This window comes from Canis aureus, chromosome 15 (assembly GCF_053574225.1).
Source record: "Canis aureus isolate CA01 chromosome 15, VMU_Caureus_v.1.0, whole genome shotgun sequence".
Classification (NCBI taxonomy): Eukaryota; Metazoa; Chordata; class Mammalia; order Carnivora; family Canidae; genus Canis; species Canis aureus.
In genome coordinates this window covers 62036954-62058567 of record NC_135625.1, presented here as the reverse complement: position 1 = coordinate 62058567, position 21614 = coordinate 62036954, and the positions used below count along the sequence as shown (strand labels likewise).

Below are 21614 nucleotides of genomic sequence, written 5' to 3'. Positions count from 1 at the left end.
CAAGAGAGTGAGGTTGATATTATTATGCTTCTAATCTTGGAAACACTATGCTTTATTAGAAGAGATCAACCTTGGCAAACTGGCATACTTGATATATAAATAATAACCTATTTAGCTGAACATCTCACAGTTCATCAGGACATACCAGTGTGACAACATTGCACACTGAGAACAGCAAGTATGTGCTGTCATTATACCCTTATAAGACACGTAAACATATGGATCAAAACTAAAGAAAATGAAAATAATTCTAGTAGGGATTATACAGTTTTTCTTTATTTCTTAGACACTCTTTAAGGCTTTGACAATTTCTTTTTTCTTTCTTTATGGAAGAGCTTTGTTGAAGTGTAACTGACATACAATAAACTGCAAATATTTAAAGTATACTATAAATAAATAAAAAATAAATAAATAAATAATAAATAAATAAATAAATAAATAAATAAATAAATAAATAAAGTTTTGACATAGGTATGCACCTGTGCAACCATCACCATGATCAAGACAGTGAACGTAGCTGCAAGTTTCCCTGAGACAGTTGGTGAACCCTGCCCTCTGTTCCCAAAACAACCACTGAAAGGCCTTTTGTCACTAGACATGAGTCTGCAGTAATCTTTCTGTCACTAGATATTAGTTTGCATATTTCTTTATACATTGAAAACCCTTTCTAAAATAGATTTTATTTATTTATTAGAAAGAGTGAATGTGGGGATCCCTGGGTGGCTCAGCGGTTTACAGCCTTCCTTTGGCCCAGGGCATGATCTTGGAGTCCCGGGATCAAGTCCCACATCGGGCTCCCTGCATGGAGCCTGCTTCTCCCTCTGCCTGTGTCTCTGCCTCTCTCTCTATGTCTCTCATAAATAAATCTTAAAAAAAAAATTAAAAAAAAAGAAAGAGTGAGCGAGTGCACAAGCAGGGGGAGCAGCAGAGGGAGAAGGAGAAGCAGACTCCCTACTGAGCAAGGACCCAGATGGGCTCAATCCCAGGACCTGGAGATCCTGACCTGACCTGAGGCAAAGGCAGACGCCCAACCAACTGAGCCGCCCTGGCACATATATATTAAAAAATGTGTATTCCAAAATCCATTTTAGAAGCTGGAGCCATTGTTTCCTGGTGTCATAGGAACACAGTCTCCTGGAGACTAGAGAGAGAATTGATTTATTTACGGAGCAGGGATTGATGTTATGGCTGCCTCCTGTGGAAGGGGAGGAGCAAGGCTGAGGGAGGCACTGGGCTTCATGCTTGATTCTCAGTCAACCCCACAAGGACTTGTGAAGCTTGGGTGAGCTGACTGGGCCTTTACAGCCCCTCACATGTCAGTCACAGGATCTGGGCTGTCCTGGGAAGGTGGCCTGACTGGGCTGAAGCGTCTCTTCAGCTGAGGGCTGTCTGCTGGCAGCACTCCATGAGCTGGAGGTCATGTCTGAAGGGGATCTGTGCAAAGCACCACAGTGCCCCTGATATAATATTAATTCTGATGGTTCTCGCATCCTAAGGAGTTCTTTGAAAATAGTACTCGAGAAACAAATTTCGCATTTTGGAGAGAAAGGGATACTGCATTTTTTAGAGACTTTATTGAGATTTTCAAAGGGCACTGGGAGCAATCCTTAATTTCAGGTCTAAAAACATGATCTGTTTACTCATTACTTTACACTTTTCATTCCACGAGTGTAGGAGTTGTCAGCCTCAGCACTGTTAACATATTGGAGTGGATAATTCTTATGTGTGGGGGTGTCCTGTGCCCTATAGGATGTTTAGCAGCTCCCTGGTCTCTACCCACGAGGTACCAGGAGTACCCCCAATCCTAGTTGTGATAATAAAATATTATGCTAAGTGAATGAAAACAGATGCAAAGAACTCCATAATGTACATTTCCATTTGTATGACATTTTCAGAGAAAACAGCAGATCAGTGGTTTCTTCTGCAGCTGGGAGTGGGAGTGGGAAGTGATTGAAAATTGGCATGAGAGGACTTCCTGAGGTGATGTCTGCAGGATCAGAATCACCCCTGGCTAAGAATCATTGCACTAGTGTTTCTTGGGGGCCTCTTGTGCCCCACATACTATTGTGAGTGCCTGGGGATGGGTATGAACAGCATTTATCTTTTGATGTGAGAATCAAAAGACATAAAGTTGGTTCAGTTAAAATTGTGTGTGTGTGTGTGTGTGTGTGTGTGTGTATGTGTGTGTGAAGTGGGGGGCGTTGGGGCAACAAGAAAGAACCAAACAAATTCCTAGAAAAAAGTGACCCTAAATGAAGACTTGAAAGGCAGGGAGAGGTTAGGTAGGTGTTAGACTGGAGAGGGAAGGTAGGTAGATTTACACCCAGAGCCAGTAACACATAGAAAAGAAAGCTGTCCAGAGTCTCAAGGAACTGAGAGAAGTTCTTTTGGGCAAAGAAGGCAGTGGCCTGAGGAGGTGGTGGTAGAAGCCAGGTCATGTGACAAGTTTCAAAGTCTCTACTTGAGGGACTTCAAGCTAAGTATGATTTTTATTTAAACTTTTAAAAAAGATTCATTTATTTATTTGTTTGAGAGAGAGTGAGCAAGACTCAATCCCAGGACCCCAGGATCACAACCCGGGCCAAAGGCAGAGGCTCAACCACTGAGTCACTCAGGTGTCTCATTGCCCCCGATTCTTAAAACCTATTTTATAGAAGAGCAGTAATCTTCTTGCTTAACTACTCAGATGTCGTGCCTTCTGTGCTGTAGGAAATCATGTAACTACTGTCAGTAATTTACTCATGTGATGCATCACATAACCACAAAAAGTCATTTATACTATTTAGCAAATACATGTAGAGCACACATTGCTTGCTACATGTCAGATACCATTATAAGTGCTTTATTAAAATTAACTCATTTCGGGGCACCTGGGTGTTGGCTCAGTCTGTTAAGTGTCTAACTCTTGGTTTCGGCTCAGGCTCAGGTGGTGATCTCAGGGCTGTAAGATAAAGACCCACCTCCTGCTTCACTATCAGCCCGCCCAGAGTTCGCTTGAGATTCTCCCTCCTTCTCCCTATGCCCCTCCCGCTCATGTTCTCGTTCTCTCTTTCTAAAATAAATGAATAGATTGAAAAAATGAACTCATTTTATCATTGTAACAACCCTACAAAGGTAGGTGCTATTTTTTAACAGCTTTGTTGAGGTATAATTTACATAGATGAGATTTGCCTATTGTAAGTATACCATTCCAATGATTTCTATTATATTTATAGATTTGTGCAATCATCACCAAAATCCTTCTTGGAATATTTCCGTTACCTCAAAAAGTCCCTTGGACCAGTTTGCAGCTGATGCCACAACCACTCCTAGTCCCAGGAAACCACTGATCTGCTGTCTGCTGTCTTTCTCCATAGATTTGCCTTTTCTGGACATTTCATGTAAATGGAATCATATATAGTTTTTTTTTTTGCATCTGGCTTCATTCAGTTTATATGTTTTTGAGGTCCATCCATGTTGTAGCAGGTATCAGTAGTTTGTTTTTTTTACTTTTTATTGCTGGGTAGCATTTCACACATGTACAGTACCACATTTTGTTTATCTTTTCACCAGTTGATGGGCATTTGGGGTATTGCCAATTGTTGGCCATTATGAACAGTGCTGCTATGAATATTTGCAGACAAGTCTTGGTATGGACATATGTTTTCATTTCTCTTGGGTAGATAGCTGCGATGGAATTTCTGGGCCTAATGGTACATTTAACTTTTTAAGAAACTGAACCTGTACTCCCCAGTGTCTCTTCAACTATTTTCATGCTGATTCCCATTCTGTTGATGGGGAAACCAAGCTATGGAGTGATTCACCCCTGTTAGGGGTGGGGGTGATAATTGAACTTGTGTGGTCTGAAGTCATCTATGTGACCTTGACACTAGACTTTGGTGGCCACTTCCTGCATTGGAGATTGTTCTCAATTTCAAAAAATGGAACTTGTCTGTTTTCCTTTACCTGATTTTGGTTTCAAACTGCTGGAGAACATGTTGTTCAGCTCTGTCCATGAGAACTGTGCCTGAAGGAATGTGTGTGATGTCCTTTTTCTTCTTTACTTTCAAGGTCATTCCTTAAGCAGATTTCAGGCTGCTCAAGTATTTTTATTTTTGTGTTTCTTCTGTGAGAAAAATGAACAAACCTAGCAAATGTTTTGCATTTGGGATTTGTAAACTCTCCAGTGACCAAGTCCCCTTTTCTGGACCAAGAACCACCATCTTATGGCAAAATGACATTCTAGCTACTGAATCAGTGTGTGCCTGCTGGATTTCCTTTTAATGCAGCTGCCACCCTGCAGTGCACTTGCCAATAATAGTTTGTGAGCTGATACTCAAAAGTATCAGTCAGTCGCTCAAAAGACCCTCTGGCTCTTACAGGTAATTACCAACTAATGATTTTTTTAAAAGATTTATTTATTTATTTATTTTTTAAGATTTCATTTATTTATTCATGAGAGACACAGAGAGAGAGGCAGAGACACAGGCAGAGGGAGAAGCAGGCTACATGAAGGGAGCCTGACGTGGGACTCGATCCCGGGACTCCAGGATCAGGCCCTGGGCTTAAGGTGGCGTTAAACTGTTGAGCCACCTGAGCTGCCCTATTTATTTATTTTAGAGAGAGAAAGAGAGCAGGAGCAGGAGGGATGGGCAGAGAGAGAGGGGGAGCATGAGAGAAGCAACCTCCCTGCTTCTGACCCTGACATCATTGATCTGAGCTGAAAGCAGGAGTTTCACAATTAACAGACTGAGCCATCCAGGCGCCCCTATCTCCTGATTTTAAGAGCCAGCCTCATCATCATCCGCTTCTGCTTCCAAGTTCTTATGTGATCAGTTCCCTTAGCATCCTTCCTTTGCTGAAGATTACAAAAAGGAAACAGCTTGCTCTACAACTAATTCTAAATAAATCAATGAGCAGATACGTTTTCAGGCGGGGGATTGTTCTTAAAGAGATAGGAACTACATAGTCATAGCCGAGATAATGGAGAGGTTTTGCCGGGGTTTTTGAGTTCTAGTAATATATTCTTAGGGCCTGGGTGTTTTCCAACTGTAATTACTCTGGGAATGTAACTTATCAAAAATCATGCACAATAATAAAAGGCACAACTGTGATCAGGTGTCAAAAATTTTTTTAAGGATTTATTTATTTATTTATTTATTTATTTATTTTTAGAGGGGGGAGTTGGGGGTGGTTGCAGAGGGAGAGAGAGAGAATCTTGAGCAGACTCCCCACTGAGCTCGGACCTAAACCAAAATCAAGAGTTGGATGCTTAATTGACTGAGCCACCCAGGTGCCCCTCAGGTCCCAAATCTTAAACTCTAAATTATCCTGCCTCCCAACACTCCTATCCTCCAGAATCCCTTTGTGAACTTGCCAGCTAACCTCTCTTCTGGGTTCTTGTGCTACCCCATGCTTTCTCTTACCGTGGCCCTTATCGCAGTAGATTGATACCTCCAATCTTCACTGTATTGTAAGCTTGTGTAAGGAGAGAGGGCTGTGTGTGTGTTTTAACCTCAGGTACAGAGAGAGTTGAATTAAACATTCCCTTCAATACATAGCTCACTATTATCATACATAGAAGTTTCCACCCTAGCTTTTTGTTTTGTTACTTTTTTCTGATTTTATTTATTTATTTAAGGTGGTGGTGGTGGGGGGGACAGCCCAAGCTGGAGGGAGAGAGAATCTGGAGCAGATTCCACACTGAGCCCAGAGCCGGATGCAAGGGCTCCATCCCACGACTCTGAGATCACAATCTGAGCCAAAACCAAGAGTCAGCTACTTAACCGACTGAGCCACCCAGGCACCTCTCACCATAGATTTTTAAGTTTTATTTTTCTCTTCTAGTTCCCCTGCTCATATTATTATGGATAGTAATAGCAACAGTGACACTTAGGGAGCACTGACAGGCATTGTTTAAGCACTTGTATTAACTCAGCTAATCCTCACAACCACATAGAGTACTTGCTATTATTATCTCTTGTTTTTCCAACAAAGAAAGTGAGAGGTTAAGGGACTTGCCCAAGGCAACAGAGCCAGTGAGCAGCAGAGCCAGGATTTGAACCCAAGTGGTCTGGCTCTAGCAGCCATATTCTTAACTTACTACATTGTGTGCTCTCTCGGATACATGTGCTGTTGTGGTGGATGACGTCTGTGGACATGAATATCACCTCCTCAGACCTGCTGTTTCACATGCGAGATGTTTTTCATATACACAAGTGGTGCTGGGCTGTGGATCTTGTCATGTTTCTTTTGTTGTTGTTCTGCTTATATTTTCTCTTGAAAATATCCACAGGGCTGTTTTGACTTCTAATGTGCTATATCTGACTGCTGCATGCTCTTCTGCCCTGGGCATCCACCACACCTCAGTGACCCATTCTCCTTGTTTGGTATGCCTTCGACTTGCTACCTCTGCAAACAGTGCTCCAAGGAACATCTTATCTGTGTCTCCTTAATAACCTGTGCTAGAGTTTCTCTTGGTGATGTACGCAGGAGTGAGTGGATCTATCTCAAAGCGTATGTGAATATTTTATTTCACCAATATTGACAAATGGTTCTCCAGAATGGTGATACAATTTATCACTCCTGCCAGCAGCACCAGGGTTTTCCTTCACATTCTTGCCAACGCTTGGTAATTTTTGGCTATTCTGATGAATGTGAAATAGTATCTTATCATTTTCCGTTAAAAAAATTTTTTTTTGAGAGAGACAAAGTGTATATGAGTGTGTGTGTGCCAGGATAGGGGGTATGTAGGGACAGATGGAGAGGGAGAGAGGGAATCTTCAGACATATTCCATGGAGCCCGACTTAGGGCTCAACCCTGAGATCATGACCTGAGTTGAAATCAAGAGTCAGAAGCTTAATGGACTGAGCCACCCAGGCGCCACTCTTACTTAATTTGCATATTTCTGGTTATAAGTGGGAATGTGCACCTCTTCCCTCTGTTGGCCACTCGAGCTTCCTCTGTTTGTATTTATATGTGTACATGTGTGTACGTCAGTTTTCCTTGTACACTCTTCTTAGTGGTCTCCTGTGGCTTCTGGATGTTGTAAATGCCTTCTCCCTGACTGTCATCCCTACCTTTCACTGAATGGAAATCTAATTAGGTTTTGAACTTCTGGGATCTTATTTAATAAGCCATTCTCTATCATATAGTGACAAAATTCTGTATTTTCTTAACTTTATCATCTTACCATTCACATTTGGATCTTTTATCCATTTGGATTTTCCTTTGTATAAAGTAAGAGGAAAAGATCCAACTTTATTTTTCTTCAAACAGTGAGCCTCATTCCTAGTACTTATTAACTTTATTTTTTAAAAGATTTTATTTTTTTAACTGGTCTCTACACCCAACATGGGGCTTGAACCCACAACCCGGAGATCAAGAGTGCATGCCTCACACTGACCTGAGCCAGCTGGTGCCCCCACCATTACTTTTTAATAAATTATCTTTTGCCCATTCACATATGGTTCACTTTTTATCATATCTTAAGTTTCCATGTATAAATGAGTGTATTTTATGCTCATTTGCCCATTATATTAGTTTAACAATAACTTAGCAGTATGCTTTAGTATCTGGTAGAGATTAATTATTCAAGGACCTTTATTCTTCTATGTAAGTTTTAACTAAGTTGCTGAGTTCATAAAAAATTAATATTTGATTTCTGGAAAGATCTAGATTTGTTGATAGGCCAATTCTTTCCTTCTGTATAGTTATTTACCCTTATATCGTTATTATCTGGTACAGTAGCTCACATATTCAGTAGCTCAGTAAATATTTATAGAACTGAACTATTGTTTGACTGATTTATGTCCCCTTTCAGAGTGACTGGGCAGGAAACAATGTGACGATAATGGATGTAACATTTGAAGCCGTACTGTCTTCCTTTGAGTGAGAGGAGATAGCTGAGGAGAGCAAAGATCAGAGTTGACCCCTTATGTAACAAGGACAACTGTGGCTTTTGTTTTGATTCCTATAATGACTAAGTAAGATTAGGCATTTTTTAAAAAAAGATTTTATTTATTTATTCATGATAGAGAGAGAGAGAGAGAGAGAGAGAGGCAGAGACACAGGCAGAGGGAGAAACAGGCTCCATGCCAGGAGGCTGACGCGGGACTCGATCCCGGGACTCCAGGATCGTGCCCTGGGCCAAACGCAGGTGCTAAACTGCTGAGCCACCCAGGGATCCCCAAGATTAGGCATTTTTTATTGAAAATAGCTTCTGCATTGAGCTTTAGAAGTGGCAGCAAGGGTCATAAGCATCAATAGCTGGGTTCCTCCTAATGGACATTTTAAAGGAAAATATGAAACTTAAGCCAGGAGATGAGAGAGGGGGAAGTCTTGTTAGTTAATTCATCTGATCTTGTTACGACTCCTTGACTGTCCCGTTGCAAATACCTCTGTTAGAACAAATCGCGCTACAAGAATGAGGAGGATGCCATCTAGTGGCAGTAACTCCATGCGGCACCATTTGATCTTCTTTCCTGGGTAATAACAGGAAATACGTGAGCGCCTACAGGATGTTAGGAGCTATTGTAAGAGTTGTGCACATTACAGCAAAACCCATGAGACAGAAGTGTTTATTACCACTATTGTAAAGGTGAGGAAATTGAGCCTCAGAGGAGTTAAGCAACTTGCCCAAGGTCACAGAGCTAGTACTATGTTGAAATCTAGACCATGTGGCTATAGCATTGGTATGTTCAGCCTTTCTGTTATTTTGACCTGAGGAAATTGAGTGATGTCCTGGAGTCGGCTACCAGATAGAGAGCACAGACGGGGTGTGCATCTCTTCCCAACTTCCATTTAATGACGTCGTGATGGTAATTCAAGTTCCATCACAGGGGGAGTATTTATACAATGAAAATCAGAATATTCTTCTCATCAGGCCTACTTGCTTGCTTGCTTTCTTCCTCTCTCTCTCTCCTTTCTCTCTCCTCCACACTCATTCCCAGAGAACTGGTTTGCCAGCATACACTGGTTAAGGAGGACTGAGAATTCAGACATGACCCTAGGCTTTCTTCAGGAAAGTTGGACAAGAGATTTGGAAAGTAAGTAAAACCTGTTTTTTTGGGGGGTGGGGGGGAATGGATAAAGAGATCTTAGGACTTTTCTTCTTGATTTTATTGGTTTTAAAACAAACAGATATTTTATGACTAATGTAGAACTCTTTAAAATGAAGACTTACTGAAGAGTAGTGTAGGGTTGCTCAATAGCTCTATGAGGAAAGAAGACAAAACTATTGTACAGTGTGTGTTGCAAATCACACATTAAACATGGCCCAAGGGATCCCTGGGTGGCGCAGCGGTTTGGCGTCTGCCTTTGGCCCAGGGCGCGATCCTGGAGACCCAGGATCAAATCCCACGTTGGGCTCCCGGTGCATGGAGCCTGCTTCTCCCTCTGCCTGTGTCTCTGCCTCTCTCTCTCTCTCTGTGTGCCTATCATTAAAAAAAAAAAAATACTTAAAAAAAATAAATACACATGGCCCAAGAGGGGTACCTGGCTCACTTGATAAAGCATGCAACACTTTTTTTTTTTTTTTAAAGATTTTATTTATTTATTCATGAGAGACACAGAGAGAGAGGCAGAGACACAGGTAGAGGGAGAAGCAGGCTCCCTACGGGGAGCCTGATGTGGGCCTCGATCCCAGGACCCTGGGATCACGACCTGAGCTGAAGGCAGATGCTCAACCACTGAGCCACCCAGGTGCCTGAGCATGCAAAACTTGATTTTTGGGTCCTGAGTTTGAGCTACACTTGGGCACAGAGATTACTTTTAAAAAAATGGCCAAAGAAATGAGTTAGGAAAAACAAGCAGAACCACTTCTCAAGGAACTTAAGCTAAATACAGTGGGACGTACTTAAGGATTGTTGAAAGGGCAAAATAGAATTAGAAATTTCAGAGAACACACACCTATGCTAATTTGAAGGGGATCAAATCACAGACATGGACATGTCCATGAGAGAATGGACATGACATTTAGGGGAAATTTAGAACGCACAAAATTTTGTAGGCTAAAGCTCATAGAAATATTTGAATCATATAACACTACTCAGAAGCCTTCTATAGACAATCATGGCAGAAAATTGATAGTTGTTGAGGCTGAGGTACATAAGGGATCACTGTTCTATTTCTCTGCTTTTCTGAATGTATAGTTTTCCATAATTGAAAGAAAACATCCATATCCAAACCATCAGACTTTTCAAATGATTATATTCAGTACAGTGACTATTATAAAGCATCAAAATCTGTCAGGAGAGGTAAGTCTGAGACACAGTATGGAGGGCTTTGCATGCCCATCTGAAGGTCTATAGATAATGGAAGGTAGTGGAGGATTTTAAGGAGTAGTATGCACGTGTACACCAGCGTTTGTGTTTGTGTTTTGTGTGAGAAATTCTAGTCTGTGAATGTCTGCTCCTAAAGGAATGATACTGGAGCGAATATCACAGCTGTCATTGAAAGGCAATACTTGAAATCTAGGGGCACCTGGGTGGCTCAGATGGCTAAGTGTCTGTCTTCGGCTCAGGTCATGATCTCAGGGTCCTGAGATCCAGCCCTGCGTCAGGCTCCCTGCTTAGGGGGGGAGTCTGCTTCTTCCTCTCACTCTGCCTTTCCTCTCTGCTTATACTCTCTTTCTGTGTCTCAAATGGATAAATAAAATCCTTAAAAAAAAAAAAAAGAAAAGGAAGATAGTACTTGAAGTCTGAATATAACTTCAGTTATTTGAGTGGTGCTCAGGTGACAAACTGCTCCAGTTTGCCCAAGACAGGGTTTTCTGAGATGTAGGATTTTGGGTTTTAAAACCTCAGTGGTTGGTCACCTTAGTGGTAGCAACAAATGGAGTGTGGAAATTGTGAGTGAGTTCTTTGTTTAATTAAAGTACTTGATGGTAAGGAAACAGGATAAAGACCAGGCAGCTGAACAGATACAGAAGCCAGGGGTGGAGAGTTTTTAAACAGGTGGTAGTCTGTGTTGCCCCGGGCCATAGAGGACCCAAGAGAGCGGAGACTCAGGCTGTAGAGTTGGATGTTGTGGATGACCTCTTCAGATGAGGACTTGCCAGATATATTCTTCAGTTACTCAGCCTTTGAAAACCAAATTCAAAGCTTACATCACATACAATTAACCAGTGCCAAAAATGTAATTGCATTAATACTTTCAGATGTTAGAATACAGATTTAGAAATTAGAGTAACTCATGAAAAGGTAAACTGCAAAGGCAAAGGCATTTTATCATTTAATAATTTGACTAGTTCATAAAAAGATTAAAGCAATCCCCTGAAGTATTTAATTTTTATATTATATATTTTCCTATATTAAAATAAATTTCACATGAGGCTGAATAATCAAAATACAAATATAAAACATAAACAAATAGAAAACTTATATACTCCAGAGCAGGTAATTTTAACCTAATAGCTAATCTTATTTAACTGATTAATTGAGTCTATTTGGCATTGGCTATGCTGCAGTGTGAATGAAGTCCTTGGCTAAGGATTTTAGGGACTAGAAAGATCCAATATGATTGGGGTGTCTTTATTTGTCAGAAGGCTGCATCCAACAGCACAGAGATCCCAGGCTGTATAGTCTCTCGGGTTTGCAGTTTGGACTTTGGGTTTATTCACCGAAGTTGGGTAGGAGCATTGCCCTGCTCAGACACACCTCAGCCAGAGACCCGAAAAGTTATATGGCCTTTCCTTTCTTGTACCTCAGTCACTCTATGGCCAGAGCTTACCTTTGACATAATCTACTCCTGTTGATATCTCCGACACTCCATAAGTACGGAGAAAATGCATGCTTCCCCCAATTCTCCTCCCTGATGCCACTGCCTGTCAGGACCTGCTCAGGTGGGGTGGGGAATCCAGGATCCATGCACTATGAGGGCAGGCAGTTGGGGGTAGCCTAAGGGAAGTGGGGGGGGGGGTGGAAATAGGAGTGAAGTCATGTTTCCTCCTATTTCCAACCCCAGCAAAGGACACAAAATCCAGCTCCTCTTCCCTGCCTCCGTAGAGTCCTCCAGGTAGATTTGCAATTGTTCCTTGGGGAGCAGGTGGTGGCTGGGAGGAGATGGAGAGTGGTTGCAGGGCTCTGTATATATATATATATTTTTTAATTCATGAGAGATAGAGGGGGTGGAGGGCAGAGACACAGGCAGAGGAAGAAGCAGGCTCCATGCAAGGAGCCTGACGTGGGACTCGATCCCAGGTCTCCAGGATCACACCCCGGGCTGAAAGTGGTGCTAAACCGCTGAGCCACCTGGGCTGCCCATGGGCCCTGTATTAAACACAACCACAACCTCCAAGGGGGCTAGACTGAGTCTTTCAAGGCATTTTTCTGGGCCTTTGAGTCCAAAGGCAAACAATTTTTTCTCTGTGCATTCATGAATAGAATGTGAATGTCAGGTCCTATTCCACTGAGAAGTAAGATGAACAAGAAACCAGACTAGGATCCTATGAGGTCTCCAGTCTTCAAAGAATCAAATTGCCACCCCCTCCCTGCTAAGCATTCTGTCGCTGTTGTTCCCAGCTGCACTCAGGGCCACCAGCCATAATTTATTATTCAGCATCTGGTTTGAATAAAACACAGATTTATCTATTAGTCTCTGAGGGCTCTAGGCAGGGGATGCAAACAGCAGCTTTCCTTAAGGAGGACTGGACGTCTTGGGACTCTTTTCTCTTTTGCATCCTCTGGTCGTGGTGATTTCTATAGATTCTCAGTGGAATATTCTCTCAGTCCTGATCTTTCCTAACTGGTCCAGTGAAACTGAGAGGGAAGAGTTCTGTCCTGAGTTCCCCTTTTTCTATCCCAGAAAGAAATAAAGCAGAACAAGTTTTAATTTTTTTTTTTAAGTTTTAATTTTTTAAAAAAAGATTTAGGGGATCCCTGGGTGGCGCAGCGGTTTAGCGCCTGCCTTTGGCCCAGGGCGCGATCCTGGAGACCCGGGATCGAATCCCATGTCAGGCTCCCGGTGCATGGAGCCTGCTTCTCCCTCTGCCTGTGTCTCTGCCTCTCTCTCTCACTGTGTGCCTATCATAAATAAATAAAAATTAAAAAAAAAAAAGATTTATTTGAGAGAGAGAGAGAGAGTGCAGGGAGAGGGAGAGAGAGGCCCTAGCCAACTCCAAGCTGAGCATGGAGCCTGACATGGGGTCTGATCTTAAGACCCCAAGATCATGAACTGAACTGAAACCAAGAGTAGGAGGCTTAAGGAACTATGCCACTCTGGAGCCCCAACAATTTCATTTTATTTTAAAATTTATTACATATATATTATATATTATATGTATTATATATATTTATATATATATAGGTTCCATGCCCAGCACAGGCCCCAACATAGGGCTTGAACTCATGACCCTGAGATCAAGACCTGAACTGAAATCAAGAATTGGCCACTTAACCGACTGATCTACTCAGGTTCTCCCATTTAATTTTCTTTTTGGAAAAATTTTAACTAACTGAACATTTGTGGTTTGAGGTATGTTCCTGACCCCATGGTACATGGACCTCCACTATTGTATTTCCCACTGTGTAATTAAATGAATTGTTCTTTTCCCTTCTGAGCCCTTGGAGATCGACAGTTTAGCTGTATTAACCTTTGAATGCTCAGCATCTCCTTCAGTGAGCAGCCCTCTCAATACACTTTCATTGAATGAATAAACACGCTCACCTTCTTACGGTGGCTTGTAGTTAGTTACACATGTATGTATTATTTCCTTTGAACCTCAGAACAGCCCTGTGAAGTGGATATTATGAGCATCACTGTTTTCCAGATGGGGAAACTGAGGCCAAACCAGAGTTGGTGACTTTCCAAAGATCACCTAAGAGTGAGGACTTGAATCTAGATTTTTGACACGAAAGTCTAGGTTCTTCCCTATGTGCCACACTAACTCTAGACATTTCCCATCATCGGCTAAAAAAACAACCAAAAGGACACAAAGATATCAACATTGCCTTGCTGGGTCAGCACCACCCAGGGACCCTCAGCCTGTGTCCAGTCTCACAGTGGGAGTCTGTAGGAGAGTGATCATTTCAGAGCTAGAGACATAGCCCTCCAAATGCTCCTGAGGACCCTGTAGGAATCTGTTTAATGATTTTTACTCCTTGTTACTGACTGAGTAGCTTCACGGTGGTATCTTTGGGGCCCTGTGTCTGTCCTTAACAGCATGGTTGTGGTAGGAGAGAGAGATTAGAGCACTCATTGTTTGTTTCTCACACACACACAAAAAAATCAAATAAAAGGGTTATGGTATAGAGATCACCAAGGGGTGGACCAAAGCTGGAGGAATTAAAAGTGGCAGAGATATTTGGAAAGTTGTCATGTTCAAATCATGGCAAAATTATCATGCCAAGTGTCTCTGGTTTAGGTAGCTGGGGTTTGGTGGTGGTTTTTGGTGCCCCCTTGGTCTGGAGAAAGTACCAAGGATGGGATTGTCGACTGTGGCTTGGAGGTCAAATCTGACTCACCACTGCCTGTTTTTGTAGAGCCCACATGCTAAGGTGGCTTTTCACATGTTTAAATGGTTGAAAAAAAATCAAAAGATATTTCATGATGTGTGAAAATGATATGAAATTGACATTTCCATGTCTGTAAATAAAATTTTATTAGAGCTCAGCCACGCCTGTTCATGTACATGTTGTTTTCTGGTGGCTCCTGTGCTTACAACAGAAGAGTTGAGGACTTGTGACAGGGACTGCATGTGGCCCAAGAGCTTAAAATATTTATTGTGTATGGCTCTTGACCGAAAGTTTGCTGGCCCCTGACCTAGTGCCCTACCTTGTTCAAAATCACCAGGGGGTTCAGCCCTGGAATACTAGATGTCTTTCTGATGTTGCCAGAAGGATCTGTGAAAGCCAAAAACTTCAGGGCACCCTGACCTCCCCTCCTTTGCCCTCCTTCCCATCTCTCCCACCCCACACCTCTTGGGATAATGAGCTGCTATGGATTGGACTAGGTTTTGCTTCTCTAAAAAAGCCAAACCCTCTGTGCACCTCTAGTCCAGTCCTGGGCCTTTTCACATCTGGCCTGCTCTGAATAGCCTCATTCTATACTCCTGGCCTCTCAGCCTTACATCCCTTCCCGTTAGAACGTTAACAACTATCATTTGCTGAGAGCTTACACTGTGTTTTAATCTTACTCATTTCTTACAGGGATCGATAATCCTAGGAGAGAGGTACTATTAATACTATTCCCATTTTACAGATACAGAAACTGAAGTTCAGAAAGGAACAACAACCTGCAAACACTAGGAAGTAGCAGAGCCCAGACCCAAACTGAAGTCATTGTGACTCCAGGAACTGTGTGGTGAGAAGGGAGGCCAGCTGCCTGAGGTAAGATTTTCCCAGCAATGATCCACCTTGGAATTCTTTCCTCAGGTCAGGTTCTCTGCTGCTGCCACAATCGAACCCAACCCAAACCCAAGGTATCGTTGATTCTTTGTCTTTTCAAATGTCTGCAAAACCACTTTGCTCTTATTTTCTCCTGACAAAACTGAGAGAGGATAGAACATTTATAAAACACTTTTGCTAAAAAAAAAATTTAGGAAATTTGCTAAAAAAAAAAATAATAATAAGGAAAACCAAATGAGAGACAAATAAGAAACTATAAAAAATCCGGTCCCACCTCAGTGAGGCTGGTTGACTGGCAGGCTTTGCAGACACGGAACACCTGTGCTGTCTGGTAGTCTGAATTGTGAAGGCCCCACCAAGGAATGTTCCTTTAGAAAGCTCTTGGAAGACCTTCTGTTGCTTGCAGGGATCGCCCCCAAGGGCCAAGCAGGAGCTGTAAGTAGAGTGCTTCTCCCAGTGGAGCCTGGCCAAGCACTTAGCACTTTCACACCTTCCCTTTCCAGATCTTCTGCTCTGGCCTTCCATCCCACACCTCTTGTGCTGCCCCAGCCTGCCCCTTCTGGGCCACATCCCAGGCTCTAAAATGCTTCTGTCCTGCTTCCACCAATAGAAGTTTCTAACCACATAACATGTTACCTCACCTCAAAGGACATGGAGATGAGCATTTTCCTCTGACTTTTGCCTCTGCTCTCCATGGCAACCTGTTCCTGATCTAGCAAAGGGATCCAGAGAGGTCCCCCAGCCTTCCAACACTAAGGACAGGCACCCTGGCTCATTTATCCTTACTCCTTCTCCTGCAAACCAAACTTTCTGAGCATGCAAGGAATTTCTGTTCCTCCCACCTCTCCCCTAAGGAGTCCACTTCTGTCCAGAGGGAAAAGGGAGACAGGAGTGAAATGGGGCTCTCAGTGTTTCTTCCTTTCAGTTCTGCCATGATTGCTCCCAATTTCCCCCTTCATTTCTGCTCCCCTCTCCCAATTGAAGACATGTCCTTGATTGAGTGTGTAGTTCCTTTTCCCTAATCCAATAGATGTTTGTGCCCTAGCAGCCCAGAGTAAAGAATGTGTAAGAGAAAAATACGAGAGAATTCCTGCTGAGTCCACTCCCAGAAAAGCAGGAACCACAGTGGAATTAGCAGACACTGACGGGTTAGGAGGCAAAGATCGTGTGGTATGGTGGGACAATTTTGTGCTTCTCAAATCCCAGCTGTTAGGTTGGCCCTGGCTTCTACTCTAGTTTTCCTTCACTAGGACTCAACCAGGTTTGAGACACCTTGACCTGTACTGGGCCTTCCACACTGGAGACCCATGACAACTGAAGTGCCCCTGCTGCTCCATGTAGTGGATGAATGTCCAGAGTGACTTTGTGGGTAAAGGAACCCATCACACCATAACTTTCAAACCTCTCCCAGAGTATAGGGGTATCATGTAGGGTTTGCAAAGCAGATCCTTTAGGACTTCTGATTTCTGTCTAAGGCCAACCAATTTGAAGATAGAGTGTTCTGGCCCATTATGGAATTTAGGTGGGTTGTACAGAAAGAAAGAAAAAGAAGGAGAGAAGGAAGGAAGGAAGGAAGGAAGGAAGGAAGGAAGGAAGGAAGGAAGGAAGGAAGGAAGGGGGCAAGGTGGGAGAACTGGAGGGAACTTTATCTGTTTGAAGGTAGGGCAACTACAGTATGGACATCACCATCCTCAAAGCTCTTGTTAGCTCTTGGCTGCTTTTGGCTTTTGCAAACAACAACATAATATTTCTTCATAATAAGCATGGGGAGGGATTATATGGTTTGTTATCTTGGCATTGTTCATAAAAATCATATGGTGGCTCTGAATCAATTTTCTTTTTTTCTCTGTTTTTCAGTGGTAGGTATGCATGTATTGGGGAAAAGTATATTTCTTTATTCTTTAGGAGCTGGAATGACACTTCAGAATCTGGTTTATCTTATCATAATAACCAAACCAGCCTTAAATGGTCAGAGAAATAAATGTCAGTTAGGAAAACTGTGGAAAATGTGTATTTTCATGAATATTTTCCCTTCTAGTTTGAATAAATCCTGTGCTGTTGGAACTATACAGAGATGTATGTGAGAGTGTGTGTGTGTGTGTGTGTGTGTGTGTGTGCGCATGTAATTTTTTGCTGTTCACAGATGTAAGGGATTTTCTCAGAAAAATGTGCTTGAGAGTCCAGATGCTCAGCATTTTAGTCTTTGTTACTTATCTTACATTTTCATTTGGCAGCCCTGATGCCTCAGTAGTCTTCTTTTCACATTTTCCTCGGTAATTCTGATTTTAAAAACACCAAATACAAGAAACCCCCAAATTCCTAACTTTCTGGTTCTAAGATATCTAGGAGTGGGGTGTGTTATTTTGGGTATAGCCCTTTGAGGCAATGCCGATGCCGTCATTCTGAAGAGTGACAGTAAAGTGTGATGTTTTCCTTCTCGAATGTTTACTTACCCTCCTCCTCCCCGCCCCGCCCTCCTGGGGGGCACCTAGCAATGACAGAACAGACGCCCTTGCATTGCCACAGACTTAGGAGCACATCAACATAGACATTCCTTTACTCTGGACTCTATTTTCTTTCTGTGGCTGCACACACCACTCTTGCCCTCAGCCCTTGTCTCTTTTACCATTTGGAAAAATAAAGCATTCAGTTGACTATCTACTTATCCCACTCACCACCCTGTATTTCATGTTTCTCTCCAGAGAGTGTCCTGCGATTGTTGGTCTTTACAAACTCCCCCACTGTTTTCCTCACCTTCTCTGGAAACCTCTGCAATCTGAATGCCACCTGTCACTCTAATAGTATACGTGGCCTCCATTCTTGAAACCTCTGTGGCATCTGATAATTCTGATCAGCCTTTCTTTCTGGAATCCCTTTTCCCTGTAGATATTACCATTTCTTTCTTTCTTAAAGATTTTATTTATTTATTAATAAGAGAGACAGAGAGAGAAAGAGACAGAGGCAGAGGGAGAAGCAGGCTCCATGCAGGGAGCCCGATGTGGGACTCGATCCCGGGTCTCCAGGATCACACTCTGGGCTGAAGGCTGATGCTCAACTGCCGAGCCACTCAGGCATCCCAGTATTCCCATTTCCTTTCTGCCTCTTGACTGCATACTATGCTTGTCACTAGCCCTCCTGTTTTTTCACTGTGGGTTAGTAGGGTGCCTTAAGTAGGGTGGCCATGTCATTTTTCATCCAGACCAAGTTATGCTTGAGAAGTAAAGGATGCTGAGTGACAAGAGGCACAGACTGAAATCATCCTAGGCAAACAGAGATATCTGGCCATCCTCTCCTTCAGGCTCAGGGGAGGAGGATGCAGGGTGGAGCACAGGGTACGAGATGAATCAGCATAGATCCAAAAGCTTTCACAAATCAATCTTAGTGTGGCTTAGCTACTTTTGCTTAGAATCTCATGTTAAAAAGTAAGCATCCTGTTTGAGAAGTGTCCGGTTACCTGAGGAGAAGTATCAGAGCATGATTCAGGCAGAAAAGATGGATGAGGAGAGAAGTCTAAGTGGAAAAAGGCAGAACTGGTTGAACCAGTCATGTGGTACTCTGGGTTCCAGTCACAGAGTCTGCTCTTACAGGTGAAGAGGAACATGGTGCTGAAACCTCTTCCAGGCTCTTCTCAGCCCAGGGTTACCCAAGATCAGTAGCACTGAGTGGCTAGCTGGGTAGGCGGCCATGACAATTTTGCACAAAATATTCCAGGAGCTGTTGATGTCGAAGATGTTGGACATGGAAAGAAATAGAGCAACTGCATTGAAAATGTAGAGAATGAGAAAGTAGCTGGTCGCTCTGATGGCCCCAAAGTGAGCCTCCATGCTGGGGTCCCTGCAGCCAGTGGCATTGCTTTCCATGTGTAGTGTGTGTCTCTTGAGAGAGATGATCAGCAGGGTGGACGAAAGGATGAACATGATCAGAGGAATGAAGATCCCCAGGTTATAGAGAAGAACCAGGTTGACCACATTGGTCTCAGAGAAGTACTTCTTCTCGGTGGTATTGGGGGAGCGGATAGGGATGGAACTGTTTACGTACACATGGAAGATATCTGTAGAGAAAGGAAAGCTGAAGCATAAGGAGATGAACAGTGACAGTCCCAGAAGCCGAGGCATCAGCTCCGTGATTTTCCTCTTCATCATGAAGAACACATGGTGAGCCAAGTTTGTGATTCTCAGACAATAGAAGATGTTGAGCCAGGCAGCAAGCCAGAGGTTGAAATAGTTCAGGAAAATGACAGTGACTTTGAAGACTATAAACACTGTGCTTTGGTTGTAAGTGACCCGGAACAGTAGACTGTAAATATTCTCCAGCATCATCCAGATCTGCAGTAAGAGCCTGGAAAAGCTGAGCATCAGCAGAATGCAGTCACTGACCGGGAGCCTTTTGCCTCTGGCCCACTTGGCCCCATGGATGATTGTGATGAAGCCATTCCCAACGATACCAGTGAGGCACTCTATTCCGGGGACCACCAAGGTGAGGACGATTTTAAACCTGGACATGTCTCTATCCGTGGCATCTGTGCTCACTGTGGCCATTCTCTTTGTCCCTGACTTTCAGGTTTCCACGCCAAGGACCAGTACTTGCTCTGTAGCCTTCTGACCCTCACTCAATGTTATTGTAAATACCGCCCCCACCCCCGTTAATGTTTATTTCATTTTTCTTCATTTGCTTGCCACACGACCACAAGTCAGAGGCTTGAAATGCAAATGATGAAAGGATCTTGTTACTGGCTGTCTCCATTTTTCATAAAGACCCATTTGCCTCTGGCTTGCAGGAGCCTCTTGGGAAAAAATTGAGAGAGGTTCCTACCACAGTATCTTTCTACTTTAACCTTAAACCCATACTCACCTGATGGACAAGAGTCCCAGGTTAGGGATTGTACTGTCTCCATACCTTTGTACTCATCTCACAAGACCTGTTACCTGCTCAGTTGTCTTTAAAAATAGCTCCTTTGATCTGCCTTCTCCTGCTTCCTTTCTTTTCTCCCTTATTTGTGGAGAAATGTTTTTATGTTTAGCACGTTCATGAATAAAATTCCCATCAGCTTGTATCTGAACATTTTTTACTTAGAATCAAGTTTCCTCCACAAAGGTCAGCTATTACAATGTTCTCAAGCACAGAAGAGCCAACATTTGATGCCATTTGGGTTAATTAAGACAAGAGAAACTGCCTTGTGACAGTTTCATTATTTGTGTGTGTATCACCAGTTATAATTTACTGATATGCTCATCAGTGTTTGAACTCTGAAATAGGTAGAATTAGGCCAGGAAAGCGACAGTCTGAACACAGTGCTGAATTTGGGACATGTGACCAAACACTGTTAACTTGAAATTTAATTCCCTACTTCTTCATCCTGACTGTGAAACAGAGTGAACTCTGGCACTTTCAAACAATGTGTGGATGCCGGAGACTCATTCCTGATCTAAGAATCTGAGTAAGTCAGAATCACGAGATAGGGTCCAGCCAGGCATGTTGTGTTTTTAAAAAGCTAAAAGTTCATATTGCTCATAGCCAGATGGAGAACCAAAATCTTAGCTAGAGGCTAATGAGTCTTGGGCCAAATCTGAACTGTGGTTGTATTTTATCTTGTATAGCCTAACCCTGGACAGCACTAGCCTACCAGTGCTTAATACTTATTATTGGTCAACATTTAAATTTAGGAGATTGCATATATGCACAAAAATCCTGTCCTTGCAAAATGAGAGGATCGGGCAATATTGGGGCTGCATGGTCAATTGGTTGATGTGGAACAGTGGCTGTGCATTTAAAACAGAGTATGTGTGCACTTTGCAGTTTGTTACAGTATCTACCAACTCCTAGTGTTTTCTTTACCCTTGAGGCTTCGTGCTGGTGCGATGGCCCTGTTATAACTTAAAAAAAAAATTATTTATTTGAGAGAGAGAAGGAGAGCAAGAGAGCATGTGTGAGTGAGAGGGAGTGGCAGAGGGAGAGAGAGAGAGAGAGAGAGAGAATCTCAAGCATATTCCCCTCTGAGTGCAGAGCCCAAAGCAGAGCTCAAACTCACGACCCTGAGGATGAGGATCTGAGTGGAAATCAAGAGTCAGACACTTTACTGACCAAGCCACCCCAGCACCCCTGCCTTGTTATAACTTTTATATTAGAAGTGCAGAGATGATGAAAATGCATTTCCCTACTCCCAAATTAATTTAATTCAAATTAAAGTCAGATTTATTTTTATTATAAAATTGCCTTTTATTATTAAATCATATTGGTGTAAAAATAGCACCAGAAAAGGCAATATATTGAAAAATTATGAAAACATTGTT

General features: G+C 42.7%; 2 protein-coding genes across 22 annotated transcripts in view; one reads left to right on the top strand and one right to left on the bottom strand.

Moving 5' to 3' along the window:
* LOC144285016 (uncharacterized) overlaps positions 1-21614 on the top strand; it is a 293890-nt gene that overhangs the window by 23966 nt on the left and 248310 nt on the right. For 19 of the 21 annotated variants that reach the window (XR_013353385.1, XR_013353390.1, XR_013353389.1 and 16 more), the window contains exons 4-5: positions 8932-9027; positions 15179-15306. The gene's annotated coding sequence lies outside the window, so the exon portion shown is untranslated. Of the gene's footprint in view, positions 1-8931; positions 9028-15178; positions 15307-18026; positions 18906-21614 lie in introns of those variants that run through there. The other 2 variants (XR_013353400.1, XR_013353401.1) reach the window with 2 other exon arrangements.
* Positions 18906-19954, bottom strand: TAS2R40 (taste 2 receptor member 40). The gene has a single exon (XM_077850234.1). It carries the CDS (start codon positions 19860-19862, stop codon positions 18906-18908), a length of 957 nt encoding a protein of 318 aa, XP_077706360.1. The 5' UTR covers positions 19863-19954.

What these genes read in the sequence shown, in the direction of transcription:
- TAS2R40 (XM_077850234.1), bottom strand. Translation starts at nt 19,862, where the DNA reads ATGGCCACAGTGAGCACAGATGCCACGGATAGAGACATGTCCAGGTTT.